Raw genomic sequence first — 11,295 nt, 5'->3', positions numbered from 1 at the left:
CCACAGCCCACTTTAATAATTCTAGAGCTATAAATCTCAAGAAGAAGATCTTGTAAGAACAGTCACTAATGTAAAGTTTTTGTGAATCTAAAAACACCTGTGCTCCATCAAACAGTTACTTACTTGCCAATTTGCCCATGTAGTCTATGTGGGTTTTCAGTCTGTCAGTGTCCCTAAGCAAAGGCACAGTCTTAAATTGTGAATTAACATAATTTAATCAATTTTAATACTGCTCACCATATTCTGATGTAAAGATCTGTTGTGGCTCTGTTGTGATTGATAGCTCGGAGGGCAGAACCAAAGTATAATCGAGATCAACGATTGGCTGAAAGTTACACATCATACTTGAATTCACTCAGTGTGAATTTGTAAACAGGAATTTGGATTCGCGCTCTGTTGGAAATGTAGAAGAAGCTGTATGAAGGGAAAATATAAATCATGCGTTGCGTGGTTCAGGGCTGTGATAGTTATACAAAAAGACTAAAAAGACAGCAAATACATTTTCCCAAACGATCCTGAACTTTGCAAACAATGGCTGCTTGCCATTCGATACCCTGGCTACAATCCCTATCGATTTCACAGAGTTACTGCCTTTACGTGTATGTTGTGAACACTTTCTAAGAAATGATTATCCGGAATCGGCAAGCTACAAACCACAGCTCAAACCTGGTTCTGTCCCTACCATCTTCCCATGGTTCACCGAAGACACCGGGTCCGATACTACCGACAATGCGGCTACAGCGAGCTCATCGTCTGCTGTACCACCGCAGGTAAGGCCGGGTGCTGAATTATGGCTAACGTGATTGCAAATATTTGAGCCAAATGTATACTTTTAGGTCGCTAGCATAAGAGACGCAAATACGTATCGTAATGTACGCATGTCCCCCTGATGTAATAGTCACTATAATAGTGCAACATGTAACTGTTAGACAACCAGATTACTCACAATTGTTTCAGAAGCATTATCTCGATTCGATCACATTAGACTTGGTCTAAATTCTAAACAGAGTATCTTCTAACTATATATCTGTATCGACAGAAATTTAAAATAGGAATTCATCCGAGCAATCTCACATGGGGGAGTTTTCTCATTTAGCATTGGCCTGGTATAGTGGGTCGGTGGATGGATGTTGGGATTATTCTTAGGGAGTGGATAGTTTAGTCGCAATCGTATCATTGTTTTAGATTTGTGGGCTTGTGAAGCCCTTTGTGAATGTGTGTACAAGGGCTTTACAAATAATTGCCCCATTTCACCAATGTTACCCTGACGTATTTGTAAAACACTTTGCACTTGGATATGTGGTTCTTTGATATGAGGATGTATGCATGTCAATACCTCGATTATGAAAATTGCACAAGTAGCCTACATTACAGTGTTTATTGTTAATTTCTTTCAGGGCACAGCAGTGATATCACATTTGAGATATCTAGACTCCCTACAAGTGATGAGTCCTGCCCAGATACGTCATTTGTTGGTCCACTTTGGAAGAATGACAAGTGGATTGTTTATGAATCGAAACTTTTGGAGCTTTTAAAAAAATGCCGAGAATGTCAGGGGCCTGTTGAAACAATGGTAAAGAAAAGACAAGGTGGGATGCTCAAAATAGAATGGGTCTGTATCAACAACAACTCCGGACACTGGACATCCTGTCCATCAATCCGAGGTGTTCCAGAAATCAACCTCTTCACCTCGCTTTGCTGTCCTGTTCACAAGACATTCTTCAAACTGGACAGGGGATTGATGTCTGTGGAGATGACAGAAGTGACTCACCAGGTAGGTTAATAATTCAGGTGTTGATAATTATTGTACAAATGTGAACTTTTTATCAATAGTCAAAATAAGCAGAAGACAAAACACTGCTGCTTTGGATGCATTGTTGTTTCAACCAATAACTTTCAAGTTGTCTGTGGAAATGTCTGAATGTGATAGGCTCTAGAATGGGTGTAAATGTATTTGCCATAAGAGGAGAAGCCTCAATGCAGTACAAAACTATTATTATTGCTGTTATTATTTTACACAGGCCACAATGCCAAATACACCACATATAGCATGATGGAAGACTCTACTAAGAGAGTGATCCACTTTGAACTTGTGCAGGTATGTGATGAGTGTTATTATATTTTTAATTTCTTGACTTTCATTTGAAATAAACAGACTCTAGACCTATACCAGTAGTCTAGTAATGCAGTCACAATTGAAACTCAAAGAGCTACTGTCGTGTCTAGGAACCGACAGAATTCAAAGTCCAATCTTTAATTTGTAGAAAACAACTTCACGAGGGAAAAGACACCACAGCAGCAAGCTCTTCAGAAAAGTTAGACTTTATTTGCACAGGTGCACAAAGCCGGATCAATTCTGCAGAATTGAACCTCGATTGTCAGTTTTACATTCATTTTATACACTGTGCACCCCACAACTCCCCCTAACACATTCCTTAAAATGCCATCTGTCCTTGGCACCACAATGATTTCCTGTTCTTGGGTCTACCTGACCTTCTTGGCACCACAATGATTTCCTGTTCTTGGGTCTACCTGACCTTCTTGGCACCACAATGATTTCCTGTTCTTGGGTGATAACGTCATTGTAGAAAGTTACCCCAACTTTCCCTTAAAAAATATTAGTCTTTATTCTGTAATTTTCTGTAAAGTCACAGCCTCCTGTAATTTTCCATTGTATTCAGGATACATAGGGGTCACTGTAAAATATTAGTCTTCTAGCACATTTATTAGCAGTTGATCAGTTTGAAAATATAAGTGGTTAGTATTTGATTAATGTTTTCTGCTGAGTGTGGTTTTTTAAGCCTTCTGCATTCTCTTGCTTTTTTTCTACAGTTGATACTGTGGTTTCTTGCATTTCCATAAGCTCAGCTGCAACTAATGATACAGGTTTATTGGATTACATATTGATTATATGAGTGAATAGTCATACATGTGATGTACTTTTATCATGGAGCATTGAGAGTTTGGAGGAACCAGTTTGATCAACATTGATGGGAATACCCTAACTTTGACATGTGACATCATCACAAGCATGGGGAATCTCAAAATGTTCCTACACTACAAACTGAATTCACTGTCTATTGTAGCAGTGCATTCTGAAATTACTGCACATAAGGTCACGGATAGATTAATAAGATTAACATTAGATTAATAATGGCTATGCAATGAATATCATGTAACCACTTTGGGCAGAACTACACACTGACATTTTCACAGTTCAGTTTTACTGAAGATCACTTCATCAGCCTGCTTATGACATTGATCACACAGCACTGCCCTCATACTGCTCACGCAGTTGAAGACACAACCAGGCTCATTGGGAGCGAATATCTGCACCAGACACCCAAGGTTGAGCTAGACCAACCAAGAGCCTGTCTCTCATCTATGTGAGCTCTGTGAGAATAGTACTGTGTGAACTCTGTTATAAGCTTATTAAATTATAATCGAGGTAAGTTGATGAACTATACTTACTAACCATCAATAATGTGAACTGTAAAACAGATCTAATAGATTCAGTTAATACTGTTAGTGGTGTCCTAAGTGGTTACAGGAAAATCTTTGCATCCTTTTTCATAATTATCACTCTGGCAATGAACCCCTGTACAATTTACACAAGGTGAAGCTACACAAACGGGCTTATTGGGTGTCAGCCTTGGGTGTCTGGAGGAGTTCACTCAGGTAGAGATACCAAAGGTTTGATGACTGATTCAAATTACTGAGATTTAGTTACTGGCTATTGTAAACAAATTTTATCAGAGAATTACATGACATTACATTACAGGCATTTACATTGTATCCATTTATACAGCTGGATATATACTGAAGCAATGCTGGTTAAGTACCTTGCTCAAGGGTACAACGGCAGTGTCCTACCCGGGAATAGAACCTGCGACCTTTCGGTTACAAGTCCAGTTCCTTACCCACTGTGCTACACTCCGTCCGAATGATTACATTAGTTTTTGCTACACACTCATTCGCTCATGTTGTTGGATTAAAGGACCGGTCTAATTTTGACTTCTCGCCATTAGCAGAGATTGCCCCGTCTTCAACAAATTTTGTGTACATAAGTGTATACAGTGTATACTTTAGTAGATCTCAGCCTACATTTTTAAAAATCATTCACTGCCATTCATGTTGAAACGGTGTGGAAAAACACTCTACGAGACTTGAAAGTTGCTAGGTATAGGTAATTCACCCTTTTGAAAATCACTACGCCGTTTATTTTATCTAAAATTACTGTATTACTCTAATACAAGCTATTCAAATTCACACATTGATATCAAATCACCTCCTTTTTAATTTACATGACATTCCAAGAAATTACCTTTATGCTGTGCAGTCTGCTTATTTTTCCAGTCAGTTCCATTGGCTTCTTTCTGAACCACACAAATTTAATAAGCATCTTATTCCATTGTGTAAATGCATTCGGGATAATGGAAATGCGCTTCCAGAGGAAACAGAGATCGGGACTGAAAAGAGATTAATTTCGCTGGTTTCAGTTCTCCTTTGTAGCAAGAGAGCTTCCCCCAGTTTACTTTGTATTTTGTCAAACTGATAATCTGTATTTCATGATTAAGCGCAAGGATAATATTTGCAAGGATATAGGTTTTTATGGTCATTTTTTACAGTGTTTAAAATAGTAAATTATATATTTTTCGCCATACTTCAGTGGTGACGGCATTAAACTTTCCCATTTTACATGTAAGAAAACACATCTATTATTATGTTCAATAAAGTAGGATTGATCCATCTATAATGTAGATTTTAGGCTTTCAAATGCAGAGAAACTGTTATTATTGTCTCTAGCAGAATGTTTGCTTTCTGTTTTGCAGATCCTCTGAAGTTCTGAATGCTTATTAATTTGGCTCTTCGGATAATGCAGAGTCATCAGGGAGTATACAGTATTCAAGAAAGATTTTGGATGTGAAGATGGGTAAGCATTTTTTGTGGATATTTCCCGATAGAAATTCCCATATTCTTGGCATCTGATTTTATAGCTGCCTAGAGAGCATCCTATTGTTATTTAAAAAATAATTCAAATACAGATTACATTTAGAAATATATAAAGCACAGTTATTAAGCTCAAGCTTGGAATATGTTCACATATTAGCAATGCCCATGAATAATCAGAAGTTATGACAAAATTTGAACTCAGGAAAGGCATATATTCTCTAAACACTCTATATATAATTATCTTGTTTGTTTTGTTATTAAAATCTGAAGTGAGACATCTTTAGATCTCTGTAATAAAGTGTATTTATTGACTTCTGCTGAGCTGCTCAGACAGTCCTTTCCCAACTCAATTTTACCTTCTACCCTGTGTATTATCTTTAGGCTCGGGTATAATTTCACTGCAACAGAGTACACTTCAACAAATATCAGAGGATATTTTTGTCAGTATGGTGGCTCAGAATTTTATACTCTGTTTGATTTCTTTTATTATGCATCTCCACCAAAGCTTTTGATGGCAGTCTATGAACTAGTAAACCATTCCTGGCCTCTAAAGATGTAAAACACTTACCTACTGCAGGAAATACAAATTTGCCATCTGTCTCTATCAAGTCACCCTGCTATTTATTTCTGCTGATTGTGCTTCTGTTGTGTGTGGTGGTAGCTATTTGTAAATGAAATAAACTGATATGTTCAAAATCTAAAGAACTCTAAACTGCGTCTGACAAGGGTGATGCTATTTTTTTCTATGCTGGCACCTGCTAGTGCTAGTGTATCTTTCTTATTTCATGACTGTCTTGCTGTGGTTCCATGGAAACACATTAGCATCTTACAGAAAACAACTTGTTCCATTTAATTTGTTTATTGAGTACTTAATTTTCATTCGCTGTCAGCAGTCCCCAAGGAAAGGCACTTACCCTTGCAAAAGCAGATACTCAAGAGATCGGAGCAATACAATATAAGTATACAGCAAAGGTATTACTTCTGTAACAAGTCACAAATTTGCCTTAAATTCATTGCAAGTGATTTAAAAATTTGAAAGTACAATTAAAAGAGATAAATCTTGAGTATGTACAGTGCAGTCTGTCTGTATTTGAACACTGATACACTTGTTATTTTTGGCTCTGTACTCCAACACATTGGATTTTAAAAGAAACAAAGAATATGAGGTTCGGCTGTCACCTTTAATATGAGGTTATCCATATCCATGTCGGATTAACAATGTAGGAATAACAGCCATTTTTATACATAGCTCCCCCATTTTAGGGTACCAAAAGTAATTGGACAATTCACTGCTCAGCTGCTTCTTGGCCAGCTGTGTGTACTTGTGATGTGGTGGCCAACACCCCAGGAACAGACGGCAGGAACCCCAAAGATGAGACGGCAACAGCAGGACAGTCCAGGAGACCTCTGCATAACTTCATGAGATATTCCCCTTTATTGTGAACAATTACCTGAAACTCAGTACACCAGGTCACACCCATAGAATGTAACCACCAGTTACTGCCCTCTCCATTGTCTACCACCCCACTCCCTGAGCAGTGCTCCCCGCTGATTACCTCATCAGGGTGCCCCTCTCTGCCCCGGTGCCTGCCATCATGCCATGAGCTCATTTGCAGGCAAGGGCTTTCAGCCGTGACGCCTGATACGCGTTGGTTCCCATACATTAATAAGACGGTGGAAAACAAGTGAGATTAAGCACACAGAGTGAAATACACAGGGACAAACATAATTAATAGTGACTCCATAATTAATAGTTGGCCCAGGCCCAGCCCCATTCTGAGAAAATCAGATTCACCCTGGTGTGGTATGTGTGAGGCATATTTTTTTCCAACCACAGGTAGCCTAATACCATTGGCCTGTAGTTTAAGTAACACAGGCACGAAAGCTACAAGAAATATGGCAAAGAAGAGGGCATTAAGCTTACATGTGTGGGTCCAAGTAGACATTGTGGGAAAAAGGTTATTCCCTCTGAGAAATTGCAAAGAAGCTTAAGATTTCCAGGTGCAATATTTAATACACACTCAGAAGGGTCCAGCTGATGGGCAGTAATATTAACAGGAGAAAACCATCATAAAATTGCATAGCAACTTATGATCTGCTGGTCAAAAAGGATGTGCATCTGCCTTTTTTGGTTCAGTGTTGATGGTGTTTCGCCCACAGGAGTCTTTTCTTCTTGTTGACAACACATCAGAAGAAGATTCTACCACCGCGGTCTCTGTTCCTGGAGAGCCAGGGCGTGTGCAGGTTTCCATTTTCACTCAGCACTTAAGTTCACTCACCTCACCTGGTTTCTTGGGGTCTGAACTGGCTGCTGATTTTAAGGTTAAATCAAACCCCAGCAGACACTATAGCTGTCCAAGACCAGAGTTGCAGAACTCTGTCCTACAGCGTGACAGATAGTGTCACAGAACAGTGCTTTTTGGTGTAACCATGTTTAGCCATAATAATGTAACTTAACATAATGTAGAATATACAGTATCATTATTCACTCATTAATTTGGTAAAGTATTCAATTAAGAATATGGAAATGTAGACAATTGATTTTTTAAAAGAAAATGTTTGATTACTTCTCATTCCAGTCACATTCCCAATGGTGGATAAATGCTGTTTGAAAAGCACCACCTCATCAGTAAGTGAAATAGTTTCTGCAGGAAAGACACAGGCTAAGCTGGAATGGTGTTGTCTGAATTGTTTGAATTTTTTATTGTTTGCATTTACTATCTCGTAAATATGTTTTTAAAATGCAGTTACAAATTACTTAATGCCTAATTATTAGCAATGGGATGCGCTCATTAGATTGTCTGACTGGTCAGTGATTGGTCCCTCCTGACTGAGTCAGTGGCAGCGTTGCTACATATGTTTACCCACCGTATCCTGAGGTTGAAACGAGTCGCCTTGGAAGCTGAGCCCAGGCCTCATGAAGAGGGATCACCTGGGAAAACCCTGGGTGTGCAGCACAAAAACAACATCCCCTCACTGCCTGATGCAACTCATGGCAACGAGGCTAAAGTGGAGCCAAGCGAACCAAGTTCCCCTGGGAAGAGGCCCCATGCTGGCTTTCCTGAGGGGAGAGGGGGTGTTAGTCCTGGACCCTGGGACCCTGTCATCCTCTCATGTTGATGGCATCCCTTTGTATGTGCCCCCCCCCCACCACTGCCACAGCAAAACTCCCACTCTGCTGTGGTCCCTCGGAGCCAATATTATAGCTCTGTTACCGCACTGTGTGGACTTCTTTAGCCTAATAAATAATGCCACCAGGTACTGGTACACCACAACCACTGTAGCTAAGCATCTTGTTAATCGGAAATTTTTAAATAAATATTAAGAACTGTAGATAGGCTACTGTACAGACAAGTACACTAAATATTGCATAAAGTGACACAAATCTTGCATGCAATGTGTTTTTTATGTGATTGCCTACCTGAGCTACTTGAATGTGCAAATAAAATTCTTGCAAGGACAGTAAAGTATGTATCTACCTACCTACTGATGTAGCAAGGCTACACCTGCGTGTGGAAACATAAATAAATGTTTTTGTCTGGAAAAGACAATAGCTCTTGATTTCTTTTCCAGACAAAAGACTTACCCAGCCATAACCTGAAAGTTATAATTTAACTTGCAGTGAAACAAACTACCAAACTTATGGGCAAGAACAAAGTGCAAAGTGGCTGCTAATTGCTGCAGAAAATATTCACTGGCAGCGTTTGGGGATGTGCCGCACATGATCTTCCTGCAACCGTATGGTTGCAATTCAGAGAAGGGAAATAAATAATTCCAGTCACTGTACACTTGAAGGGCCACAAAAATATGTAAATAATGTGTCATATAGAAAAAAAATCTGCGTTCGCTTAATTCTCTAGATCAGCAAAATGGGAACTACCACTGATGTAGGCCGATTAATGACCGACCTATAAATTACAGTAACATTCTGCATTAGTTTCGATTTTAAAAAAATCTTCGCATTATGATTTTAGTGATAGAATAGTTTAATAAAAATAACATACTTGAGATAACGATATGATATAAAATGGTTCAGTAAATAATAACACAGCTGAGATAACAATAGAATATTTTAACTGGGGAAAAAATAACTGAAAATTTTCAGACCATTTATGTCGAGTCAGATCATACGAAGAAACTACAGTCTATGATACGAGCCTCAAAAAAGGTACAGGCTGTGTCAGAGTACAGTACACTCAAGTTCCTACAGGAGGCGCGACGTTCGTTTGTACGTGAGTGAGATTATAAATGCAACGTCGGGCGGCAGAGTGAAGCAGTGGAGAGGAAGGAGTACGTCAGAGAGACAGAATGGCGGAGGCAGGTTGAGAAGAGATAGTGGGAGAGCCATATACAGCGTCCGCAGAAGTGTGGAAGCGGCGAGTGTTTCATCCGTCGTCTGAAACATGGCCAGTAACCTCAATATGGAGAGACAGCAGAGCAAGGGAGCCGATAGAAGGCACAGCGGTGATGTTCCTGCGGAGAGTTGCGATATTTTGAAGCATTTGTTGCCCGCCGCGGTCGCATCCAGTCAAGATGGCGAACAAGCTGTGTGTGAAGGACTAGCGTCTGAGCAAGAAGCTACTGAAAGACGGAGGAGCGGAGTGTCGGAGCTGAGGCACAACAGTTCTCCCTCGGCATACCAGCGACCTTTAGATGAGCTGCCACGGCTAAACTTTCAGATCCCAAGGAAGAGCAAAGAACGGAAAGGTTGTGCATTCTCTCAAGCTAATGTTCCTAACACAGAGGCTATGTTCTGGTTCGTAGCTCATCTGCTGCATGTACGAGGCAAATCGCGTTTCTTGGCTGAGGTTAGAGAATTGTTTTGGCTTGATCCATCTGCAGAGGGTAGTTTATTAAGCGCGAACACCGTTATCATATGCCGGCAAACACTCAAAAGAATGCTCTAACACTGCAGGTAAGTTTCAGAGCTGGGAGACGGCATAAAAGCGGAGGACAACCACGTGAAGATGGTACCTTGTTTTTAACGAGTCGCGTGCCTTCATAAATTGAGACCAATCACAACAGTCGGATGGCCTTTAGTTTATTTTTGGATAACGGATAGGCCCACGCCTGAAGATCCATTAAGTAATTTTTTTGTCAAATTCTCTGAAGTGTGTGGGTATTTTTTTTTAACCTCAGGTGCCAAGTTTTTTTTGCTTGGCCACACCCATCTCCAGTTGATGTCTAAAGGAGACCCCTCCATTTATTTTTGTTCACCCTTTCTCTCCACCCATTCAGTGAAAATGGATTAGCTTGAGAAATAGATTTTTCAGCTGGTATCCTTGTGTGGCTGTAGTTATGGGGGCAAACAACAAATCTTCTTGAACCAGTATACCTGGTACCAGACATTCCAGCTTCCAGTTGGTTGAATCCAGTGATGATGAACGTTGAATAGGTCCAAGGCTGGTAGGCCTGTTGAGGGAGTCTAACTTTGTTTGCCGGTGAATTCCAGGGCCCTGTTCCTATAGGCGCACATCACTTCCAGTTCCACCTTCTTTAGTTCAAGCTATATTGAGGGGAGACCTTTTTGTTCTGCTCTGTAGCCACAACTGGACAGGTGCAGTCCTGGGGTCCTTGTGTGCGATGTCCAAGATAATTAATTTCTGGAAGACCATACCAGAAGTGGGCCTTTGCTCATGTGTTGAACGCTGGGCCTTCCTCCCTTGGCAGAGGGCGTCTCTTGGTGGTGTTCTGCCATGTGTCCTCTGGCTTGCAGGCCTTACACATTCTCAGTGTTTAAGGATGGTCTGAGGTCTGGGACACTTTATCCCTGCAGGTCAACCTCGTGGACTTAGTTTGCTAATAATCAAGCCTCCACATTGCAGATTAGATGTAGTTGAAACTTACATTTGGTCTAAATGCAGCTAGTCTTTTCCCCCTCATGCACATGTACAATATCACATTTGGGCTGGATAAACTCTTCTGAATGTGCTGTACAAAGAAATATAGTTTGTCACCTCACGTCCCTGTGTAGCGATTCTTGCAATATTATAGTGCACAGCAGTATAAAATAATGGTCCTAATACATGTTTTGGAAGAAAACAAAGTAAGGTCACATTTCAGTCTGAAAATAGGAGCATCTCTGAAGTCCTTTTAAGAAAATCTTTGTCCCGAACAGACTTTTAAAAAGCCCAGTGCATTTACTTTTTCCCTTGAACTTAAAATGTTTAAGTCACAAATTAAGACGTATCCTTTGTGCAAAAATTAAGGGGGGTGTTTTGGGGGGGGGGGGGGGGGGGGGGGGTGTGGGGTCGGGTGGTTAGGGGTGTGTGTCTGTGTGTAGCATTGTCTTTTTATGTAAAGTATTTCCGTATGAGAGCTGGTGGAATGTCCCTTCAGCCT

The 11,295-nt window shown here is 40.3% G+C and overlaps 1 protein-coding gene and 1 long non-coding RNA gene across 5 annotated transcripts in view; both read left to right on the top strand.

Annotated features, from left to right (window-relative positions):
* The first annotated feature begins 360 nt into the window (after positions 1-360).
* On the top strand, positions 361-8,409 carry LOC118210853. Of its 2 annotated transcripts, XR_004761921.1 has the most exons (5): positions 361-770; positions 1,398-1,774; positions 2,022-2,098; positions 4,833-4,933; positions 7,114-8,409. It is a non-coding gene; the product is annotated as an uncharacterized LOC118210853 (long non-coding RNA). The 2 variants fall into 2 exon arrangements; XR_004761920.1 differs by lacking the exon at positions 7,114-8,409 and having other exon boundaries at positions 4,833-6,216.
* Positions 8,410-9,195: 786 nt separating this feature from the next.
* Positions 9,196-11,295, top strand: part of tasora (transcription activation suppressor a) — a 31,010-nt gene continuing 28,910 nt past the window's right edge. The window contains exon 1 of one of the 3 annotated variants that reach the window (XM_035387493.1): positions 9,196-9,660. In XM_035387493.1, the coding sequence (XP_035243384.1) occupies positions 9,357-9,660 (304 nt within the window). In that variant the 5' untranslated portion in view covers positions 9,196-9,356. The remainder of the gene's footprint in view (positions 9,661-11,295) is intronic. The other 2 variants (XM_035387494.1, XM_035387495.1) reach the window with 2 other exon arrangements.

The sequence above is a fragment of the Anguilla anguilla genome, chromosome 13 (assembly GCF_013347855.1).
Source record: "Anguilla anguilla isolate fAngAng1 chromosome 13, fAngAng1.pri, whole genome shotgun sequence".
In the NCBI taxonomy this organism is placed as follows: Eukaryota; Metazoa; Chordata; class Actinopteri; order Anguilliformes; family Anguillidae; genus Anguilla; species Anguilla anguilla.
This window is presented reverse-complemented; position numbering and strand designations above follow the sequence as displayed.